The following is a 25,450-nucleotide window of genomic DNA, read 5'->3' as shown; positions in this document are numbered from 1 at the left end:
CCCTGTGAAGACTTGCTCCTTAACACTGAATTGGAGCAAACGGAAATCGCCAGAAAACCCAAATTGCTGTTTGTTCTGATTCAGGGTTAAAGGGCAGGTTTTCCTAGAGAAAGCGGCAGGGCAAAAAACCCACAACCCACTAGGACACAGAGCTTGAAAGTGCAGAGCTGTGCAGGACAAAAGGTAAGTGGAGGTGAGCCCTAAGCTTCTGGGCAGTGGGCAAAAAGGCTGTGTGAAATAACTATAGATGGACACTATAAATCATCACTGTGTAGTAGAGCCAGAAGTTACAGCTATAGAGAATAAAGTTGGCAATAACTGAGAGAGAAAAAGCTGCTACGTATATAGAAATCAGCAGGCTGCAGATCACACTGTGTTGCAGGGATGAATTGAAAAGTAGACAATTTTAGCAGACGTGTGGTAACCTCTGCCCCCATGTCTGGAATTTCTGTGAATTTCTATAGATACTCTTTTCTATGTAATTTATCTTAATAATTAAGTCAGTGGGATTGTGGTGCAATTTATTTCTGAGTTTCTTCATATATATTTTTTATAAACTAAGATTGTGCTCAGCGTGCTTCTCCTTTCTCTTCTTTAGTAGCTTTACAGTTATCTTTGAAGATTCAAACTTCGTTCTGTATGTTAACAGTGCTCCTTCTAGTCCAAGCCTCCTTTCCAGAGACTAGGCTGGAATCTACACACATCCAGTGTCACATTTGTGAATGTTTTATTTGCAGCTGTGTAGCTGAGCCCTAGGAAGATCAGTCCTGCTTTGCTCAACACCGCTGCTGGCTCCTATTCAGATAAAGGCATCAAAGCTTCCAAGCTTCTTCTTCTTCTTCTTCTTCTTTGCAGCCTGTCTCCTACACTGCGGAGATCAGGAGTTTCCCCCCTAAATTAAAACAGACAACCCATACAGGTAGACATGCTTTTGCAATGCTTACTACTCACATCTCAACATGTGCAGCCGAGATGCCTGTAGTCCTGGATGGAACAGCCAGCGAATGAAGAAAAAGAAGGTGTCACCCCGACATGTATACAAGAATACATCTTAGATGAAACTCATTTCTCTGGAGACAGCAACAGTAACTCAGGGAGGGTTGCAGGAACACTCCTGCTGTTTCTTTCAGAAGTCGGAAAGAAAATAACATCTCCAAAACGATCTTGCCTTAAGTAACTGAATTATGTTATATGTCAGTGGATCTGAGGATATGATACAGTGCAAAGAACCTAGTGTTCGTACAAGAGGATGAGGCCCTTGGGCCAGCACTGGAACTCAAGTTCTGGTACGTGCATGAGATTTGATGTAGTTTTGCAACTCTTGAGTGATTTCCTACTCCCCCTCTTTTTCTTCTTCTGCCATCCCCTCTTTTAATTATATCACCAACGATAGAACAAGGGATTGAGAAAGTATAGCTAAGACGGCAAAGGAAGTTATTTGGAGGTGTAGATCAATTATTACCTTATAAAATCAAAGTTGATACATGGTGCAGCTTTGTCGCAGATATTTTATAGAGAGAAGAAACTGGCAGAACTACCACTGGCTGCTTAGGCTGAGTTCTAATAAGTGTTGGGAGCTGCCCCGTTTCAAAGCATTGGGTGGGGACATGATATGTATTAGACAACCATCACAAACACTACTAAATATACCATTTGGCCTTGCTCTATCGTAAGGGATAAATGGGAATGCAGATGGGAGGGAAGGGGGAATGTGTATTGATAGGGCATTAATATATGCATCATCCTTATGGTCGCAGCAGCAAAATGCCAAATGCATGCAATTATTTTTTCATTATATTTTATAATATTAACTGGTTTTATTTATGTCCACTTCTTGGCCTTTTCACAGCAGATATCCAAGAGTAAATCCTTCCAAGTCATGGTTCTAAAACAAGATAGGTTCTAAACAAGTTTGGCATTACTGGAAATGTGCCTCCCATGCCCTTTGTTCATTATAAGAATACTAGCAAATGTAGAATACAGTCACTCACCAAAGAAAAGATCTGGGAAACACTGGGTTTCTGACAGCCCAGTACAGGGTCTCTATCACCTTTGCAACTGAAGTAAAACACCTGCAGCTACAGGAACATGGTAGAAAACACAGAAAGCTCCCATGAGTAAAAGGCTGCTTTATGGCAGGGTAGATTGCTCTGCACTCCTTGAGTACCGGACAAAACTCCACACATACAAATGTTCCTTTATTGCAAAGACATATTTCTAGAACCTATCAAAAACTAAAGCTTAAAAGAAGCACCTCAGATTATCAGTCAGATGTGATTTAGGACCCCAGAAGGACAAAACCATAAAATGTTATTGGATTTATAATAGAAAACTCTTCTGTCTTTGCCATACTTGCATTCTGGCATTGGCACATGGCCAATACAGTAAAAGCAGCATAAATATAATAATCTCAAAATGGAATGGCTTAAATACAGCTACCCTGTTCTAAATTTTGAAAAAGGAATATGCTTTGGTTAAGCCTAAAGTCTTCCTGTGGAGCTCTCTGTGGACATTTCATAGCTCTTCCAAGGAACCCGTATCAAACATTATATGCAGGGGAACATTTCATAATTAAGTTTCTTTTTATTCCCTGGGGCCACTTGGCTAATGCAGTGTGAAAGGCACTGTGCAAAGCTCTCCGCAACAGGGACATTCCAGGGCAAGAGTGTTCAAACTGTATTCTGGAGGAATCCTCAAGTTCATTCAGAGATTGAATGAAAAGATTGGTAATGGGAGAAAAGCTTCCCTGAAGCTTGCTAATCACTACTGATTTTATGCTGCATTGTGCAGCTGTACGTTGATATGTAGACTCCTCTAATATGGCCAATAACCCCTGTGAACGCCCTAGAAATATGCCCCAAGTCCTCCAAAATGAACAAGCGTATGTATAGCAGAGGCTTGGCAGTTCTGCAGCCATGTGAAAAGTGTTCCCTCCAGACAGAATTGCTGAAAACCAGTGCCCATCACATTACCCATAAAAAGCCTGGATAGCACTATGAACCATTCCTACCTCTCATTCAGTAGAAGGAACAGCAGCACTGCCTTCAGGGATTCTTTTGGTTTCTCTTGTGTACATGCACTATTAAAGTTCTTGTTAAGAACAGTAATATTGTTGTTGTTGTTGTTGTTGTTGTTGTTGTTGTTGTTATTATTATTATTACTGGGTACTTTTAAATCCAGCAATATTCCAGCTAGAACATAGTACAACGGAGGTAAAAGCCAACCTGTATCCCTGATAAAACTTCTCCATAAAGAGCAAGCATAGCTTTCTCTGTTTATTGAATAGCTAAAATATGCTGCAAAATAACATTGCAAGGCATTAAGTGGTGGTTTAACCATGACTGCATTTCTTTCCTTTGGTGGTGGTGGTCTTTTTGAAACCTTGGACTACTGTACACATTGACTAAACAAGACACTGTTAAAAAAAATCACAGCAATTAAAAGACCGTAGTACCAGCATCCAAATGAGTCAATTCTGTTGCTTTTCATAATCTCTTCAGGCATTTGGTACTGCTTTGGATAGTGGGTTTAAAAAAATATTAATTTTGAACATGCATAACTGAATGACTTCCTTTAGGCCTGGAAGAGGCCTATATCTCTCCCTCCTTGTGTATGCTGCTGATTATCAACAAGCAGTGACAAAATAGTCAATCTCTTATTTTCCTGCATGTCTCTCCTTTGAGCGTACCAATTCTACTGAGTACTTTGGGCCCTTCGTGTTACTTATTGGTCATGACAGCCAGCAACACTCCTCTCAGATTTAGTGTTATTATGCCTCAGTTATCAAGGAATTCCTTATAGAATGACTCTTCCTTTTTTGTAATATTTTCTTTTAAATGCAACCATTTCAAAGCACTCCACTACTAACCGCAACAGGAAAATGTCTCTATACGCATATCTAGGCAGTACAGTTCTGCTCATCCTTTAGATATACTGCATTAAGAACAAGGGTGTTGTGAAACCCACCAAGAATATCACCACATAGGCAAATAACCAGCAACAAAAGCATGTCAGATCGCACTGCAGAGCATCCACACTTGTGCAGTGTTAATGCAATATGTTTCATACCAGATTATGCAGAGATTGGGGGTGGGGGAGGGAGGAGTATTAAATTGGAAAAATGTTTCAGCTGGCCTTTGGATTAGGACACTGTGTGGACAAGAAAAATATGTGCACTTCAATCCACATGAAACTGCCATGTTAATACACTACCAGAGGCTTTTTGTGTGTTTTCAGAAACACACACAAGAAATAAAATTAAATAAAATGTCATGTATTTTCCAAAAACAATATTCATCTGCATAAATGGTTAGGATGACCCACAAATTATGGTAAGAAAATATTCCTAAAACAATTAAGCCAAATTTCAGATGGAAATTAGGGGAAGCTGGAGTGTATTTTTCAATTGGCTGAATATTAAAAATACAGTGTATACACTTAAAGGTTCACATGTAACCACTACTACAGCATGACTTCTTCAGCAACAAAGTAATTTTTGATCATTACAATTTCTGTAATGATACAACAAATATACAAAATACACTTTGCATATGATTGCAGAAGCAGCAGCTCTCTAGAGCCAAACATATAGTGTAATATAATAACAGTGAGTCTACTTCAACAAAGTAGGATTTTAATAAGACTTTAATAATACTGGTGGCAAGCCAAATTACACAATGTCTTAATCTACAGAATGGTTTCAACATAGAAAATAAGAGTCCAGGAAAACATCACAATATTTAAAAAAAACCATGAATACTTCTGGGGTTGGAAACATTTTCTAAACATGCACAATTAGGCTTCCCCCTCAAAAAAAATCAAATAGAAGGGGAGATATTGAAAGCCCTTGATAGTTTTAGCCTGTGTTTCCAGAACTTATGGCACAGGGCCAGTTTTTAACAACTAAAAGCAAGCTAAAACCATAATTATGACATTTGGCATGTTCAACTTCAGTGCGGACTGAATCTCCTCATTTCCCTTAGAGGGAAAGCAGTGATTAAGTTACCTTAGAGGCTGATCCCAGAATTGTAATGTGCTGGATTGTCTAGTAGAGATTTAGACCAATAAATGTGTCTCCTTTTAGACATTAAAATCAGTTCCAAACAGAGTCCCATAGGTGAAAGCCTAATGATTTATGCACTTATCCTCTGCTAAATGGAAGGTATCTTGGGGGGAAAGGAATTAAAGCTACTCTGAAACTACATCCAATACAAAACATTCTTCAAACATAATTGAACACATGCTCACACGCTACACTGCAACAGGAGAAGCAATTAAAGAGATGAACATCTGGTAAAATATCAAGGTGTAATGTACCAGTATGGATTTCACACAACACAATATTTTGACTGTTATAGAGACATCTAGACATATTCCTTGAAAAATGAGATTTTCAATACTTTGTGCTTTATGCTAGGCTGGTAGATGCATCCCTACAGTTACATGTCATCATACAAGCTATCCACCAGTTTTCTTGATTGAACCAATATTCATAGGTTATTGCTTGTAACTTTGGTTCTCTTCATTCAGATCAGATGTTTGACAGTGAACACACCTTTCCTGTTGTTCATACACAAGTCCAGACCTCACCTATAGGTTCCATTTAGAAAAGATTTAGAAAACTCCAGGAAGTCAAAGCTTAAAACATATGGCAAGGAGGACAAAAAATTTCTGGGCCTGACATATTCCTTAGATGTCTACTTACAACTGTAGTGGGCTATTAAAAAGTTATGCCAAACTTCAAGATGAAAGGCATTAGCAGCTTCTAAGAAAAGGATAATCACAATCTTCTAGAGATTTAATTAGATGTAACTCACAGAGGCTTTTGACATGGTCTGCTGTTAATTGAATCAAAATCAATGACTATCTTACTGCACTTAGGTTTGAATTTCCTGAAAAAAATGGAGAGAGAGAGGGAGAGAGATGGATATTAGCTAGTGAAGTAGTTAAACATTTTGTTTGCTTTGCCTCCCAACTAAATTTTAAGAAGGGGGAAAATATCATTGGATTCACTCTGTGTTTCATCTCTATAGGAGCCAATTATAGTGCACCATACTGAGAGAAACCCGGACAAGAAAGTCTAAGACAAAAAGACACATGGGGTTGCTTAGTTTGTATGTTCTTCAGCTATTGGAGTTCATAAATTAGCCAGGAGTCAAAGGATTTCTAACAACCTAGCTGCAGGAGGTGGCATCATGTAACCAGTCTTTCTGTAACATTTGATATTTTTTCATGCCAATTTTTTCATAGAAGACTTCCAAAGTTTGCTTCAGTAATTTCACTGCAAAGGGGAAAATATACTGCATTATGCAAGGGATAGAAAATATAAACTAGTGAAACTGGAATAATTTTTAAGTTACAACTTTAGAATTGTAAAATTAATATCGCCAACAAAGCTCATCCTTTTACATCATTAGAGCATCTGCTGCAGCAATTAGCAAGAAAGGTATTTGGGGACTGTGTGTATATTTTACAATCCACCAGTAAACAGAGGATTATGCAAATAGTGTGGATTTAGTGTCTCATTAAGCTTGACAATTCAGTTCTAGAGATTCATTAAGCATAACCATATCCTCACAAATCAATACAAAGAGGCAAAAACAGCCAAGAGAATGAAGGACAAGTTTGGGAGGAGGGTGGCACACACACTTTATCCAGCCTATCGCTTGGAAGCGCTGGAGGCACCCTAATCATGGGCAAGCTCTGGAAATATTTCACTTGCAACAGAATGAGTTATGCCTCCACTTCACCTAGTGCCCATGGTAGACATATAATACAAGGAATAACTTTAGAACAGAATTTCAAATGCTGCATTATTGGCTCATGATTCCTACTTTAGCCCAGGAGCTAGAAGTCAGCCTAACGTTTTCAATCAGAACTGTTAAAACATGCAAAACTTCAAGAAGGTTCTACATTAATATTAAGATTTTCAAGTTTGACAACCTTTGTCACACCTCTACTGCTACATTCTTTAAGCACAGCCTATATGACATGCTGAACAGCCAATATTTTCTGTGAACAATAAATTATTTGGCAGAATACAAACAAGAATAATACTGCAAACAATAAAATACATGCATTTTGCAATGTACAAGAGGCCATACCCCGTGTCTTAGGGAAATACTACGCAATATAGGAAGAAGGTATAAGGTTTTCCATAAAGGTATCATCCTCATATGGGACGCAGGTGGCACTATGGTCTAAACCACAGAGCCTAGGGTTTGCCGATCAGAAGGTCGGCGGTTCAAATCCCCGCAACGGGGTGAGCTCCCGTTGCTCGGTCCCTGCTCCTGCCAACCTAGCAGTTCGAAAGCACGAAGTGCAAGTAGATAAATAGGTACCGCTCCAGCGGGAAGGTAAACAGCGTTTCTGTGTGCTGCTCTGGTTCACCAGAATCGGCTTAGTCATGCTGGCCACATGACCCGGAAGCTGTACGCCTCAGCCAGTAAAGCGAGATGAGCGCCGCAATCCCAGAGTCGTCCGCAACTGGACCTAACGGTCAGGGGTCTATTTACCATTTTTTATCTTCCTCATAGATATGCCTTTGTAATTTATGTTTATTAACAATTTCAAATATGACCTGCTTTTCTCCACAGGTTGGGGCAGGAGGTTTGTCTGCCATGATTTTCAAAGAATCCAAATATATTTGGTGGCAGCCCCTACATCCCTTTTTGCACAAAGGCTGTGAAATGGGTTACAGAAAAAGCTTACAGCAGGCAACCACTTTCCTGTATTTGGCCCTGATCCTTTGAGCACTTAATGATATCATTTCACTTACTTGCATCATGAATGGGAAGAGGCCTATAGTTGAATAGGTGTGGGTCTTCAGAACAGCACAGAAGCATATGAAAAGATGGAAGGGACAAAAGACGCAAGAGCCCGTGCATTACCTCACCTGTATATAATTCCAGCTAAATCAAACAAGCGCCGTGCAGCTGTCATCTCCAAAGTATCGTGATATTTGTCAGACATAAAAATGACTTCTTTTATACCTATGAGCAGACACAACGAGAAGCAAAAATGTTTAGATGCATTCAAGGAAATACAGTTAAATTTATATAAAAAGTAACATCTACATAAAGATATTTTTAAGCAGAAGAAATGTATGCAAATCTTCCTATCACCAAATTAGCTATGCTCCTAATAAAGTAGCCCCTTGTGTGCAGCAGGATTTGCCACCAGTGTATACAGAAAAGGGAGAAGACGACCCCTTGCTCAGAGAGTTCTGTTGGCTATAGGCAGTAGTAAAAGTTCATGGATACTATTTTGATTATAGGGTAAAACCCATCAATTGGTTTTGGTGTGATTTTACTAACAGGGAGATTTGCCAGCTTTCAGAAAAATGGAATGAAATATTTGCACATAAATAGTTATGTTCACACTAGAGATTGTCTAGAGATCTGGAGAGGATGTTAGCATGGGGGGGGAAATTTGAGACATTATTTGTTTCCCATTCAGAGTGCTTAACCCACCTAGTTTTCTTTAAACCAATTGTTACCAGTTAAAGAGTTAAAAGACATGCTGATACAGCATGTTACAAACAAGTTAAAATAGGGCATCCAACATTAGCAACAACTAGAACCAGCATGACAGATCTAGAGCATAGGTATTTTGTCATATAATGCTACTATAATAAAAAGTAGCTTAATCTAGGAAGAGATGGGCTTGTTAATGAGGCCAAAAACTCTGAAGGTCATGGAACTTCAAAAGTGGAGGAAGACAGATTTAGCCTCAGGATTTTCAGGCCCAGCACTTAAGAGGTTGCAATACCAAAAGTGTTATATATTTTTCCAAGCGGATCTATAGAGTTATTGGTGGGATATATAAAGAAAGCTAGAGTAGATGGAGCCACACACTGAACTGCAACTGTGAAATTGCTGCTACCCAATTGTCTTCTGCTTTGCTGGCATTTCTGTTTGCAGAATGCGAAGCTATTACTGTCCATCAGTGTGCACAATGTTTTACACTGAAAGACAGGAGACATTTCTTCTCTGAAGAATTTGTATGTATCGTGAATTCATCCTTAAAAAAAACACAATAGGACAGTCTCACGTAATTACTTAAAGCAGATTTTGGACAATTTCAAACCACTCATATCTCTTGCAATTTCCGTTTCTGCTTCCATGGCTCTCCCCTACCCCCACTGGAATGCAAGCATTAACTGTGACTGTGCTGAGCACAACCCTACAAATTTTCCCACTCTGCCAACATGTCAATATCACATCCTGAACACACAAAGAACAGAAAAAACCAAGAGTGATAACTGACAATGAGTCTGACAGGAGAGAGTTGAAATACTGTAGTGATTGCTTTAGGAGCTTAACTATTTCACTGCTGCATAAAAGCAAATGAATAGAATCACAAATGAGTTTATTAGGCAAAATTGAGATGGACCTAGATTTCTAAAAGGCCCCAATATTACATGGTGTTATTTCCATCAAAAATTAAGAAATACATACAATGTGCTAAGGCATTTCAAGGGCCTTATCCCATGTAAAATGTGGAAATTAACCTTTGAGAACTAAAAATGTAATTATCATTAAATCATACTTGTGTTTATATACCTTGCACATACTTTATTTCACTGAATCTTATTTTACATTTATCAGTTTATTTATTTATATCTTATTTATGCCACTTCACATCTCCAAAGGAATCTCTTAAGTGGTTTACAGCCTGTCTTAAACAACAAAACAGAAAATGACCAAATATATATATATCAAACACTATGAATGAGAATCAGATACAAATACAACACTGATCCACATTTAAAGTAGCATAATTAACACATAAAAAGAAAATATTCTCTTAAAATATTAAAAAAGAAAATCCACAAAAAAGTTCCTGGTAGCATTACATATGATTTAGAACCAGCTCATTCGCCCCTTCATCTAAGGCAAAACAGTATCATACAAACACCTTTGGGAAGAACGGAAGGATATAGATTTAATAAATAAATAAATACATCCTGCCATCTCCAACTCTTACTCTACTGTATACTGATTCAGATTCTTCCTCTAAGTGGCATGAAGCTCAGTTGGTTAGAACATGGTTCTGATAATGCCAAGGTTGCAGGTTAGATCCCCGCAAAAGATAGATGCATATTTCTGCATTGCAGGGGGCTAGACTAGATGACCCTTGGGGTTTCTTCCAACTCTACAATTCTATGATTCAAGCAACATTAAAACACTCAAAAACGTTGCAACGCAAACAATCACTCTGGGTTGCAAAACACATGCAAAATTCAAGTTGTCATAACGTAATACGTAACTCACTTTTGTATACCAAATGATTAAATTCAAAAATGCAAAATTAAAGAGTGGTACCCTCACCCTCATGGTGACCCCAATAGGGATAAATCCTTTTGACATCTCTCCTTGGGGGACAGGGGTCAACAACACTGGTGGTCTGCACTGGCACTGCAGTGGTCCTCTTATTTGGTTTGTGGGCAGGAACGCCAGTCAGTTAGTTGTACCGGTAACTGTCTCCACTCTCCTACTCCTGGCTGGCAGGGGAATTGGGAACAAGGTGGGCAGACAGGTGGAATAGTCTCTCCCATGATCCCTTACTAGCTGCAACAGTCAGACAAAGCAGGGAAGTGTCTTCTCAGAGGCAAGACTGCATTATATTTATAGTTTATTTTATTTTACAATTGCCCTTTACGATAGACTACCTAAGTAATTGTGACATGGCCGTGGTGTCATTAGGTAGGTATAACTTTAAAAAAAAAAAATAGTGTGTATCATTTCCTCCCTCCTTACATTTCGGTCATGATAAAATGCTTGAAATCTACAAGGGAATACTTGTGGGAAGTTTCTCCATGTTTCTAAAATTTTGGCCTGTGAATCCAGTTGATTAACATTAAAATTTAATCAAAACAGAGCCATTTATATTGCAATTAAAACTCTTCCACTTGTGGCAGAGGACATTAGCTGTATAAAAGCCCCGTGCCTGAAACCAAGTGTCACTCTCCCAATTTTCCATCATAGTGAAGTATGGCCAAGAAACAAGACCAGAATGTCCCTATGCAGACAGGAGAAGACTTAGACCCCTTCCCAATGGCACACCCTTTTATTTTCTCCCAAGTAAGTGCAGGGTTGCCATTCATCCCTACAGTGAAAGTTCACAGAGATCTGTCAGTTCCCACTGGTCCATTGATTGGCAGTAGCACTCCAGAATTTCAGACCCAAAGATGCTGAGGATTAAAGTGGGACCTTTTGCAAGCACAGAATATGCTCTAGCACTGTGGTATGGAGATTTCCCAAAGTAATGTGCTGCACTTGGGAAAAGCGTGCCTACGAGTGTTAACAGCGGGTGACCCAGGTCCCATTGACAAGAGATCCTGTACAGATAGATGCACATTCCCCCTCCCTCAGACCGCAGGAATCTGTGAAATATATACGGTAAGCCTTCATTCTGCATCTTGTCATAATAATGGACATTTTACTAGTATCCAATAATCTGAAGAAAGGACTAATGATCAGACTAGCACACCTGCTGCAGTGGTGAAGATTTATCACTATTGTAATGAAAGACATAATTATAAGAGAGATCATAGAAATCTCTGTGACATTTATGACCAAAGAGATAAAATCTTCAAGTGTCGACCATGTCTGATGCTCAAATTAAAATGTTACACATATATACTCCCAGCAGATCTTGTGACACACACAGTTTATTCTCTCTCCCCCACCCCCCGCACACACCCCATTTTCTGTTCGCGATGTGTCAGAGAATTGTAAATTGACACTAATTATATGCAACGCCTGCACAGTTCCTTGGCAGCTCTTGGTCGAGGAAGAGGCAAACTTGAATTAAAAACAAGCTAAGAATCACAGAGGATGCAATTAGCACGGGAAAACCTGGCACCAGTCAAGTATAGAAAACACAAGGAGTGTCTTAAAGGCTGATAGTGCAATTAATTTAGATCTAAACAGCCGCAATTTGGAAACCAAATACATCTGTGATGAGGTACCCATGAACAGACAGTGCAGCAACACTGACAAATCAAGCTGGCACCTTTGCTTACCTGCCTGGATGATGAGCTTTGCACATTCATTACACGGAAACAAGGCAACATACATGCTGCAGCCTTTCACATCAGCAGAGTTCTTGTTCATTATGGCGTTCAGTTCAGCATGACACACTGATTAAAGATAAAAAGAACCCAACAAATATTCATATGAGCGTTCATTAAAGTGAGTCATCAATCTAAAACTTAACAAAGTGTTACGCCGCAAATGCCTGCGTCCTTCCAGAAGCAAACAGCCAGCACAATCTGTCACACCAGAGAGAAATTTAAAGTGCAGAAGGGGAGGGGAAATAATCCAGAAATACCAAGATCAATGAAGGTCAAGCAATCTGGCCAGGCTTGCAGTGAGTAATGAAATCATTAAGCACATTAACATGGTCATTCGTGAACACCTACAGGACGAAGCAAAGCCATAGGCTGAAGGCCAAGTAGTTTCAGTCACCCTAAGTGTGGCAATATCTCACAGCACCAGCGCTCCCAGAGAGCTCTAATTGCCATTATAAAGGAGCTCATTTGTGTGTTTACATGCATGGATAGGAATGTTCTTTTGATTATGCAAGTGCACTCTGTGTTCTTAAGAGCAGAGGGAATTATGAAGTAAAGCCAAGCAGCTCTCACCTCCAGGTAAGATAGCTGGCAATGAAGCTTGAGAAAAAGCGACCAGCACTAAGAATGCAGTTTAGACAATCATTTTGTACTGTTATCATCTTCACTAGCACCTATTAAGACTGTCTTAATTGCTACAAGGTCATCTTGGAACAATCCAAAAGTGAAGAGGTTATTTCTAATTTCCAAGAAGCACCATATTAGGCTCCTGTGAAAGAACAGTAACGCCGTAAGAAAAACTCATTTTTGTTGTTGTGGAGAAATCATATTGTTTCCAAGGTTTTATATAGGGGTTAATAGTTATGTAAACTGTCCTGGGTTTTCTTCTACAGCTGTGGAGATAAAATGTTATCAGCAGGAAGCCAGCGAGTCACCTGAGTGACAGCTTAACTGCTGTTGTTTACACTGCTTCAAAAAGGAGAAAACTAACTGAGTGAGATTTCTGTCTTTTTAAACAGGTGCTAAGGCATCAGAAGCTAGTAAATTCTAATTGGTCAGCTGGCGGATGCTCTGCTTCATTCTTCTGCATAATAGCTATATAGGCTAATAAGGGGACACAGTTCTATCCAAATTTAAATGTCTGACACCAGAGAATTTTTATTTAAAGAAATCGTTAAAAAGTAAACTATCAAGTTCATGGGTAGGCAAACTAAGGCCTGGGGGCTGGATTCAGCCCAATCGCCTTCTAAATCTGGCCCGCAGACAGTCCGGGAATCAGCATGTTTTTACATGAGTAGAATGTGTGCTTTTATTTAAAATGCACCTCTGGGTTATTTGTGGGGCATAGGAATTAGTTATTTCCCCCCCTTTTCTTTTCAGAATATAGTCCAGCCCCCCACAAGGTCTGAGGGACAGTGGACCGGCCCCCTGCTGAAAAAGTTTGCTGGCCCCTGATCTAGTTTAATCATGTCACATGCATGTCACCATATTAATAACAGTAATTTATGTTACAACAACCTTAGATGAAATGTATTGAAACTTTGCCTTTTTTTACATTTGGATCTCTGTGCTACAGTGGTACCTTGGTTCTCAAACGCTTTGTTTCTCAAACGCCGAAAACCTGGAAGTAAGTTGTCAGGGAACTGTCTCCGGCTCAGCGCAGGGTGGTAGTGGAAGGGCTTTCGAGAAATGTACAGAGAGCCCCGACCCCACCTGACCAGCAGCACCTCCTCCTCCATCAGAGGAAGCAGCGATGTATCCAGTGGGGAGGGGCAGCCAGCTCAGAGGCTGGAGAGCAGAGGCTCTGGGGATGTTGGAGAGACCTTGCACTCCCCTCACCCCGCGGGCGAGGGGGGAGACACGCCATTTCCGTCACCCCAAGTGCGCAGAGGGGTGAAACGTAAGGAGGGGAGGCGGAGATTTCGTATACCGAAACTCTTATGTTAGGGTCACAGCCGGAAGGGGCCACTCCCGGATTCTGCGAGTGATTGATACAGACATGAACTTGTAGCTCTGCACTGTAAATAGTATGCACAATAAAACTGCTAAAAGACAGGACCGAGTTTTGGCTGTTTACTCACGAGCAACCACCCAGCGGACCTTACATAAGTGTTCCAGTTTTTGAACGTTTTTAGGAAGCCAAACCTCTGATGCGGCTGTTGGCTATTGTTTCCAGGGCACTTGCACCAATCAGAAGCTGCACCTTGGTTTTCAAACATTTCGGAAGTCAAACAGACTTCCGGAATGGATTAAGTTTGAGAACCAAGGTACCACTGTACAGTGGACGCTCAAGATACGAATTAAATTTGTTCCGGGGGTTCGTCCGCAACCCAAAAAGTCCGTAGGCAGAGGCACCACTTCTGCACACGGCGCGATGGAGCACTTCTGTGCATACGGCAAAACCCGGAAATATACCGGGTTTGCTGCGTTCGTAACCCAAAAGTTACATATCTAGAGCGGTATGTAACTAGAGGGTCCACTGTATTTTGTTCAACCTTTAACTTAAGAAATTTGTTTATAAAGGAGGTGGGGGTGTATTTTGAGAAAAATCAGAGGCTGCCAACCTTTTTGGACCACTGGACCCATTTGTAATTTTGGGCACTAGTAACAAAATGGCTGCTGTGAGGTGTGTAGGTTAACAAAAAATGTATGCCACGTTGAAAGAGCAGTAAAAGGCAGGACCACAATATGGTGAGGCTTGTCCCACCTCATCTGCTACCCTTATTAATGGTGGGAAAAGGACACTTAAATCAGGCAACACCTCATTCACTGAAAGAAGCTCTTTGCACATCTATGTTCAGAATGGAAAGTGGATCCCCAATCCTAGCATCTAATGAAATGTGGACATGTTTAAGGGGGCTTTAAGTAATCTACCTGAACAATGGCACTATTGCTTTAAACAAACATGCATTTTAGTGCGCTCTCTCTCTATATATATATATATTCACAACAAAACTTAACAAACACTACTAATTGCTCATTTCTTAATACTATTCACATATGGCATATCTACTGACCTAATTACAATACTAGTACAGTCCAATTTTATTTTGCATTGCCTAGCCTGTGTTGTGACTTGTAATATGCTTTTCCTAAAGCACATATTTACAATTAACATTGAAACTCTTGTAAGATTTGAAGAAATTCTGTTCAACTTCAGTTCTTACAAAGAATAAAAACTATATTTGCCCGATTATGGGTAGATAAACAAACATTTATTCTACTTACACTAGCTACTAGGCAAGCATTCCTATAGGCTTGTACAAATATAATAGCGAGAGGATGAAACAAAAAGCTTAAGATGACATTATGTGAATGCCTAAGTTTTTTTAATAGAGAAAATTTGGTTGTAAAAGCCTCTTTCTTTAATATGAAAGATAAAAATGTTTTACAAATAAAAGCAAGGATATTATTTAGTAAGTAAAAACAATAAGCAATCTGGTGTAGATATTTTATTCCTTACCATATGGATATTTTGTGTCAAGTTTACTATCTGCTATTCTGGTCCAAGGTAGCAAGTCATCACTGCATCCATTAGGCATGCCGTTGTATCCAATCCCAACAATCTTGTTTTCTGAATTCACAATACATGCACCAACCTGAAATGAAATAAACAACTTTGTTTATTGTAATAGGTCAGATATTTTGGTGATCCTGTACTCACCTGGTTTCTCTGCCAAGGCAAGTGGTACCCACCCTGTTGTAGCTGGAGCTATGCTTCCCCATAAAGAAAACCCAAGTGAGCCTGGTCTGACCTTGAGCATCAACACTGAAAATGTTCAAGCACTATGTAAAAACCATTTGAGACCGTGCTTCTTCATTCAAACTGCACCATCCTGAAGCAGACAAAAGTTCCCAGCATAACAACTCAATTTAAAAACATGGAAGGTACAGAAATGCTTTTTATTCTGATGCTTTGTAGGCTAAGTTGGTCTGTCCCTACTTAGTGACATGCAGGTAAAAATGGAAGTCAGAACCTCAGTAAAAACATACCATATTACATGGCTAGATCAAACTATAATTTCAAATACACTAGATTCTTCTTCAATTATTTTCATCAGATGCATTATCTGTAAACTGTAAGCATTTTTACTTCTTGTGGGGAAAGGAACCACACAGCTCCTCATCTAGTACTATAAAAGAACAATCTTCCCAAGAAAAAACAGCTCAAGTTACCACTTGATAGACAAAATCCTCATTGTAGTTTCCTCTTTGCTCTAACTTTGGATATCCTTGTAATTAGATTGTGCTGAATGACTAGAAACTTATTGCTATATGAATTTATGAGAGACAGTGCAACGTAAGATGCCTGGGCACCATATTCTTACCTGAGAATTTGGATCTTTGCTTCTTTGTGCCGACAAGAAAGCTACAGCCATGAAATATTCAGGCCACTCCAAATAGTCATCACGTTTTTTACAGGGTGTTTCACAGCCATACCTACAAAGTCAAATCAAATGACACTAATGGTTACGATTTGCATGAATTGTTTTATTTTTAAAAATAGTCTATTAGGTATACTTTGACCCCAGTGTTTGAGTCTCTGGAAATAAGTCAATTACCATGATGTAAAATTCCAGAGTGGCATGAGGGTTTAATTAGTACAACTAAGAGAGCAGCACCTGACCATAAAGGTTATAAATTCAGATCAAGAATTTAATAGTGGAGAATATCAGTGTTCCATATCTGCCCAGTGCCATATGAGCAACACTTTTCAACCAAAAAGGCCAAAAGGAGACTAAATTATCTCATTTAAAGCAGCAATTTGCAGTCTTTAGGCAGCGCAGTGCCAACTATTATCTATCCCTCAATGTTACCTTCCTTAGAGAAATATGCAAAAGGTTATGTTCTTTGCTCTAGCATTACTGACAGTTAAGTTGCTTGAGCAAAGATACCTCTTAGACGAGCTATTCTAATTGCAAGCATATGGTGCGATATCATTTGTTACAGCTAAAATATAAAAATAGAATATGAGGCACTCTTTGCTGAACATTTCTGGTGGTATCACTGTCTGCTAAGAATTGTTTTCAGTTACACTGCCCATAAATAGTGTTGCCAATGTACATTCTAATGTGAGGAGTCAAGTGCTCCATCTTTGAATCTCTCTGTAGGAGTCTACAAACAGACAGTAATGGCCCTTTTGCCAAATCTCTACAATTGGGAAGCATGAATAGGCAGGTGGAACGACTAACCCCAAATAGGAGCATTTCAAATAAACTCATTTCTCAAACAAATACATGGTCTAAAAGAGAAAAGCCTATGTGTATGAGTTTCATTCTTTAGACACATAACTAGAATAGAGCAGGACAAAACCTTAAGAGTGTGAAAAGTGGTTTATGACTTGCAAGCGGTTTTGTTTTCCATGGCGTGCACTGCACACACCAAATATATCCACCCCAAATTTTGCCAGGTACACAAAGAATCAGCCTCCTTCTTTCAGGCTGCCTTCAGCTCCCTGAAAGAACTAACATGTCTCCCAGCCTCACCTTATGTCACTCAGCCATAGCACCTAAAACTCTAATTTGTAGGTTTTGTATATACCAAGACACCTGTCGTGCCAGCATTTCCTAGGACACCTCTTATTTACCTCTTTTTGGAAGGAGATCAACCGCATCCTGCATCTCAGAAAACAGAATGTGACAGCTTTGAAATAACTCCTTTAGAATTCACCAGCCAGAATCATAGAGTGCAGTACAGTGGCACTCCTCTATTTTATTCCTAATGTACAAAACAAACACTGAAAATTTTTTTCATGCTTAAATCCTACAGTAAAGGTTAATCCTTCCACCTTTCTGTAATTGATTTTTAGGCAAAGAACAACCTAGAAGGTCAAAAAAACCCACTAATAGTCTGTTTCATACTGTGGTTGTGATATATTGGAACAGATTATCTTTTGCTCCCATATAAACTATTGCACATTTGAGTCTCACATGTACCAGGCAGAAATGCTTAAAGATGACTAAGAGGGTGCATAAAGACATAACTATCCTGCCCCTTGCCGTTGATACTCAAACACATACAATCTTTTAAGTGAATGTTGATCTCCTCTTCATCCCTCTTTCAAGGGATAACAACAACAATTCTCTTATTTATACCCTTGCCCATCTGGCTGGGCTTCTCCAGCCACTATGGCCGGGATGATCGATTTGCTGTTTGTTTTTGTTTGTTTTCAAGCACCTTGCATACTTAATATTTGCATTTTAATAAAGTTTCAAAACACTTTTTATGCACACTGTTCTTTACTCTTGAAACACTACTTTTAGAGTGGAGAGGTGTGGACTGACACCATCAGCAGCCAGCCTAGTCCTAATCATGCACTGTACTAACCAGAGTGGGGACAAGGGCATTAGCTTCACCACTGTCCCTGTCAATGAGCTGTACAGCATCTGTTTGCCGTGAAGTGTCTCCTTTATTCGTGGAAGCTTCCCACACAATGCAGAACTCTGGAAAAATAAGTTATACATTGTGTGGGAAGCCTACATGACTAGAAGCAGGCTCCCCATTGCAGAGAGCCATTCTCCAATTACAAGGGCAAGGAGACAAGCATGTGCAGCTAGCATGCTCCTCCCAGCTTTCATTTCTATTTCCTTGTTAGTATAATGCCTGAATAGGGCTTTAGCACTGTGTAACCCCAGCTTCTTCGGTGAATGGACTTCTTCCGAGTTTGATTCAGGTTGAGACTGAAACCCTACTCAGGCAAGCCTATTCACAAGCTGAATCACTGCATGAGCAGGGCTGAACTAACTTTGCACCTGACATCACACATGCCCACTAACTGGTATTTGCACAAATGCCTCTGCGTGTGCAGCAAATGGGTTACATTTCAGTCTTTGTGTGTACAGCTACACGTGCAAAGACCCTCTCCCTGCAAACGTTCATATCCAGTGCTAATCAGAGAAGGCAAGACTGGTTGGTGCATCTCCACTCCCTGCCCACATACTAATTCAACTTGAATAGGGCATATAATCCATTATGGGGCAAATGAGCTTCCATGGTGTGTTCATTATGTGTCTTTATACACCCAAAATTGCTTTTCCCTGGTACAACAGAAATAATTTTCTTCTTCATTATGCCACTTCCACACTGATATCTATGGAAATGTCTAGAGAAAAATTTCAAGAACAAGCTCTCTTCTCAACATTTTTACTCCTAGGGGAAACCACCTGAAGGACAATCATTACTTTAGTCTAAACTAAGACATAGGAGGTATAAGGTGTATAAATTGGATTTAGCTAAGACACCAGTCAAGACAAAGGCAATTTGTTCATTACACCATGACAGAGATTCAGTTTAAAGGCACAGGTGAGCTTGGACTTGAAATTAAACTATTTCAGCTCTTGCTGAACAAGGTTTCCGTATGAACGATAGCATTCTTTTTTGGAAGACAGACAGAATGGATGAATTCAGATGACTTATTTCCTCAGGAGAACATAGAACCATAAATTTACAAGAACTAGCATCTTCAGAGGACCAAGCCAATCTGCAAAAGGCTGCAAGGTCACTAAAATTGTGGCTAATTAAATTTGCTGATAACTCCTATTTTTTAAGAGCATTTTAAGGATGTGAAATAAGGAATTTTGCAGAAATGAAAATTAAGGCTAAGGTACCAAATATAATTCCTTAAAGTAAATGGGGGGGATCCTATAACCATTATACTGTACTGTTATGAGTTGGTGGAAGTGGGGGGGGTAGGCTGTATGTGTGATCCTTCTAACCCCTGGATCCAGCAAGTTTTTAAACTATAAGCCAGACTAGCTCCCTGTGTTGAGGTGGTAGCCTGGGTGATGGGCCACTGAGACAGCAAATCCCTCAACTCACAGATAGTTAGAAGGAAAAAGCCTGAGTTTAGAGTTAAGTTGCAGTGATTTGACTTGGAAGTAAAGCAGCAAGCTGGAGAGAAAGTCAGTTTTGATTTCTGTTTGAATCCAAGGCTTGGGCTAATGGGCTATGGGAGAAACAAGATCCTTTTGGAGTGTTAATCTTGTGAAACCTTCCATTGTAGACTCAGGTTAAAAGGTAAAGGGACCCCTGACTGTTAAGTCCAGTCGCAGACAACTCTGGGGTTGCGGCGCTCATCTCACTTTACTGGCCGAGGGAGCCGGCATACAGCTTCCAGGTCATGTGGCCAGCATGACTAAGCCGCTTCTGGAGAACCAGAGCAGCGCACGGAAACGCCATTTACCTTCCCGCTGGAGCGGTACCTATTTAACTACTTGCACTTTGACATGCTTTCAAACTGCTAGTTTGGCAGGAGCAGGGACCGAGCAACGGGAGCTCACCCCGTTGCAGGGATTCGAACCACCGACCTTCTGATCGGCAAGCCCTAGGCTCTGTGGTTTAGACCACAGCGCCACCTGCATCCCATAGACTCAGGTTATATATGTGTAAATAAACCATGTATCATAAAGAAACCAGTCTCCGCTGTGCCTCACCTCCAAAAGGAACCACAAGTCCTAGCTATGTGTCTAGAGTCCCTGGAATCTTGCACCACTCAGAAATTAGTGTGGCATACAACAATACTATCAATAAACTACTCTGTTAGTATAAAGATGGAAAGTAAAGAAGCTCTAGTATTTTTTAATAAAGACTGAGACATCAAAGCTTATCAACAACCCGAATTGCATTCTCCACTATTCTGCTTCTTTGCTGCTACTGGTAATTTAAATTTATTTGTGTAAGAACAAACAGCATGGTCGGCTATCTTAGAGAAGAGCTTTATGACTCTTAGACAAAGCTCTATAAACCAGTGGTAGAAAAAAAGCTTTTAACACATATTCAATCCTATGTCTAATCCTTGACCACCTGTAGAATCAGAGAATTGTAGAGTTGGAAGGGGGCCGAGGGTAATCTAGTCCAGTGTTTTTCAACCTTTTTTGGGCAAAGGCACACTTGTTTCATGAAAAAAATCACGAGGCACACTACCATTAGAAAATGTTAAAAAAATTAACTCTGTGCCTATATTGACTATATATAAAGTAATTCTCTTGAATTTTTCAATTTTCCCCACGGCACACCAGGCAACATCTCGCGGCACACTAGTGTGCCGCGGAACAGTGGTTGAAAAACACTGATCTAGTCCAACCCACTACAATGCATACAGCTAAAGAATCCCTGACATGTGGCAATCCAACCTCAGTTTTGTTGTTGTTGTTTAGTCGTTTAGTCGTGTCCGACACTTTGTGACCCCGTGGACCAGAGCACGCCAGGCCCTCCTGTCTTCCACTGCCTCCCTCTAATGAAGCAGAATCGATCTGGTCAAGGAAAAATCTCTTTCCCAAAGCTGTTAGGAGACACTGCTCTTAAGGTAAAAGTTAACTGGATAGAAGACTGGCTTAAATTTGTACGAAGCCAGCTCATTTAAGAATTACCTTGTTCATAAAACGTGTATGCATTCTGTGACTCATATGTACCTGCCCATAATGCAATACAAAGTTTCTGAATTTGCTCATTTCAGCCTCATAAACAGAATAAATATTAATAACTGTCTCTCGACTTAGTTGGTCTCTAATGTGCTACTGGAAGGAATTTTTTATTTTATTTTGTTTTCTCTCGATAGTATTTTATATTACTCAGCTCACAAATTCAGATATAGTAAGGCTTTGGCAATACTCCACCTACCAAAGACCACATTCATCACCTTGGCTGGATTTCTTTGGACATTATTAACCTTCCTTCCTTCAAGGGCTTCAACTGCTTCCTTTCCTTTAGATTTGTCTCCTTTCATTTCACAATCAAAATGAAGCTGAAATGCTTGCATAGAAAGGCCTTTTTTATCTAAATGGTTGTGTATGTTTTTTTAATTGCATGCTACCCCCTGCTCAGAATATCGACTGTAATCAAAACCTTTATAGAAGATAATATTGTTTAGTTTTATGGATTTCCAGGCTTTTGGCAATAATCAGTCCCGCATGACACCATCAGAACATAATTTTTCTTCCTGAAATGCACTGAGAGTTGCATCCACAACACTGTGCTGTTCATTTAATTATTTTGGTGCTTTTTATGCCTGTGTCTCTGGGAGAACATCACAGCAAAGCTAGTTCAAAGAGCTATTTAGGGAATACCTAAATGATATATTTTAAGATAATTCTTTATATTAGTAGTGCCCCTAATTTTGCAGCATCACTGTGAAGTACAGTCTCATAAAGTTCCCCTGTAATTTATTTTATAGCCCAGATATCATCTATTCTTCTGTATGTTATACATTTTCATTTCCTCAGCTACCCTTCATCTGTATCATCCCTTATTATGCATCCAAGCAAGGAGCCTCAGTTATATTTTTGCCATTTGGTGCCTTTGCTCATGTACTTCGCATATTCTGCCTCTCACACTCACATTCACAGTCAACTTCTTGTATATCTTTTATACACTGTTATTCTAAATCTCTTTCCCTTTTTAACCCCCATGATGCCTACTGACAGTATTTTTCTCAGACCAAGAGACAACAACCCCCTGCAACATTTGAAAAGGTGATTCAGCCTGTATGGAGCAGGGTCTATTGTTTTCAAAAATATGAATATTAAAAGTTCCTTCAGACGACCATTGCCCTCTCAACACAAAATTACACATACACACAAAGGCATTTTAGAATGCTTCAACACTTCCACCATGTCTCTCTCTCTCTCTCTCTCTCTCTCACACACACACACACACACACACACTGTATGAGGCATCAGTTACATGACAAGTGGGACCAGCAGAGTGCTTCCTGTTCCAGCCACCCACCCACCAATACCCTCTTAATGATAGCCCTTATACCGGGCCGATACCACTTATAGCTTCTGAGGCCCCTAATGATCCCTTATACCGGGCCGATACAACTTATAGCTTCTGAGGCCCCTAATCATAATAAAATTTAAAAACGATGATACATGAAAACAAAACAAGGTATTTTTAATTCCGTAATATGACAAAATCTCCATCACTTAACAAAAAGAAATATATGTGTCTTTTATCAAATCACATCTCTTATTTGCTGAAATTTGCAGCTCTCAGCTGAAAGAAGGCATCACATTTTGGTACGATGCACATAAAAACATATCACAAAATTTATCAATGGGGTGGGGGGGTGGGGAAGAAGTGCTGGCAGGAGCACTTACTGAATTTTGTCCTAGCCGCTTTATGGCATCACTCAGTTGGCACCTCAATATACTCCCTTTATCTTCATTCTTTTATATCAAGGGAGCAGTGTTAGAAACTTAGATATGAAAGCTAGGAGTAAAATGGCACCTTAAGCCTAGGTCAGACATGTCCAACAGGTAGATCATGATCTACCGGTAGATCACTGGATGTCTGTGGTAGATCACCAGTAGATCAGTGGCTTCCTCCAAAGAAGCTAAAAACTTTGGCTCCCCTAAAAAAAGCTCAACATCTTTGCCCTGCACCCCTAAAATGACCCGAACCACCAAAAATAGGACTTTCCTTCCTAAAAAAAAGCTCAACGTTGCTTTTCTCTTCCCTAAAGAAGCTCAACAACTTTTACGTGAACCCCCCAAAACAGGGCATTCCTTCCTAAAAAAATGCTCAACAACTTTGACCTGAATCCCAAAAGGGGGGTAGATCACTGCCAGTTTTTAACTCTGTGAGTAGATCACAGCCTCTTGGAAGTTGGCCACCCCGGCCTAGGTTATGGGCGCAACAATGGAATGTCTAGCCGTGCTTCTTTTATAACAAGAATACAAAACTGAAAATGTATGAACTGCAGCTAAAATATTATGTTCATTTTTCACATGGTATCTAGTCCTTCCCCTGCCCACCCCAATATTCTTAAGAAGGTTTCTTCTCCAGTCTTCAGAGTGTGGCTGGAAGTGAGGAGGCAGAAAAAGGTCCTCCTTTCCTTCCTCTGCAGTTTTAATCTGAAATCCTAGGCACAGTACGGCACCCAGAGCTCAGAAACTGCTTATCGCTAATGAAATTCCCTGTCGCAAAACACGCCTAAGGACAATGGGAGTTTTGAACGCTGCAAGGGAGCCATCTCTCTTGAACCACACATTGGGCAAAAAAAATCCTGCATTGTAGGGGGCTGGATTAGATGTCCCTTGTGGCCCCTTCCAACTCTACAAGTCTACAATTCTACCCATCATCATGGCCTGCAAGAGACTGCCACTACATATTCCCGACCATCTGCTGAGGTTCCAATCACTATGCTGTCTGTGAATACATGAGCGAGGAATGGAAACCAGACTATACCAGACAGGAACATAGGCAAGAGAGTTGTGAGAACAAAAGGCAAGGGGTACAGAATTTCTAAACCAGAACCAGTTGTAAAGAATCTTTTCAATCCCCATTAACTCATCTACAGTTGTTGTTGTTGTTGTTGTTGTTGTTATTTTATTTATGATTTTCAGTTTTATACATTTCAATAATTTTACAATCAGTTTAACATTTCAAAACTCGGCTTCCTTCCCCCTCTTTCTGTGGTTCCTTAAATTTATATTTTAATATTTTCTGCGTCTACAATTGGCATCACCATCAGTACTACTTAACTAGAAGCAGCCATTGCTTCTTTCCTGCTACCAAACCGGTTGCCAAAGTGACTTTAAAAAGCGACTTACAGTATATCTGTGTTAAGCAAGGTTCGCTCTGTGCAGTAATAAGACATCACCGCATGGGCAGGAAAACCCACGACGAAGACGGAAGTACTGTAAGTATAATTGCCTTCAGAAACATGTGATTAGAAAAGAAATAAGTTTCTAACCAGAAACATTTTTTTAAAAACTTATTTATATAGCCGATTGAAACAACAGTATAGCCCGTTCAGAGACGCCGCAATCCCATATCCATTTACCTGAACTCTGTGGGACTTGCACCTAAGCTGGAAAAGAACTCGTTACATAAATCAATAAAAGATTCAAACGGAAGTTCAAGGGGTTGGGAAACGAGGGAATAAAAGGAAAGTTTCCAAATTCCACGGAAGGGGATCAATGAGCAGACGTGGGGGGGGGGGGGGGGTGTTTCTCTAAGTCACTTTCCCCTCCTTGCAAAAAAAAAAAATCCCCAGCAAAGCGGGCGAGAGGAAAGAGATTTTTCTAAGCAAGCCAGGAGGGAGAAGCAAGAAAAGTTATGAGTAGGCACACCTGACCCCCCCAGGCCACCCCCCCATGCGCCTACCCATTCAGGCAGCTCGCCTGCGTCTGACCCCCACCGTTCGTCTCGCTGCCGTCTGAGGCAGGGACAACGTCACGGCCCCGGGGAAACGCCGGCTCCATGCTGGACACGTCCGCTTTACAATTTGGCGCCAAAACGGCAGCTCGAGGAGGAGGAGGAGGAGGAGGAGACTTGAAACCACGCGCATTAATAACTTTTCAGAGGCCGCTCCGCGGTTTTTCTGCCCGATTCCTCGAAGGTGCGCGGCGACTCACGGAGCGGATGGAC

General features: G+C 40.2%; 1 protein-coding gene across 1 annotated transcript; it reads right to left on the bottom strand.

Moving 5' to 3' along the window:
• Positions 1-5,779: 5,779 nt before the first annotated feature.
• DCTD (dCMP deaminase) lies at positions 5,780-25,350 on the bottom strand. The gene is made up of 6 exons (XM_033160353.1): positions 25,187-25,350; positions 16,405-16,516; positions 15,540-15,675; positions 12,029-12,145; positions 7,895-7,991; positions 5,780-5,891 (listed from the first exon to the last, which is right to left on the bottom strand). Exons 1-6 carry the CDS (start codon positions 25,282-25,284, stop codon positions 5,813-5,815), a joined length of 639 nt encoding a protein of 212 aa, XP_033016244.1. The 5' UTR covers positions 25,285-25,350; the 3' UTR covers positions 5,780-5,812.
• Positions 25,351-25,450: the final 100 nt, after the last annotated feature.

This window comes from Lacerta agilis, chromosome 9 (genome assembly GCF_009819535.1).
Source record: "Lacerta agilis isolate rLacAgi1 chromosome 9, rLacAgi1.pri, whole genome shotgun sequence".
In the NCBI taxonomy this organism is placed as follows: Eukaryota; Metazoa; Chordata; class Lepidosauria; order Squamata; family Lacertidae; genus Lacerta; species Lacerta agilis.
The sequence above is the reverse complement of the archived record's forward strand: the minus strand, read 5'-3'. Positions and strand labels throughout refer to the sequence as shown.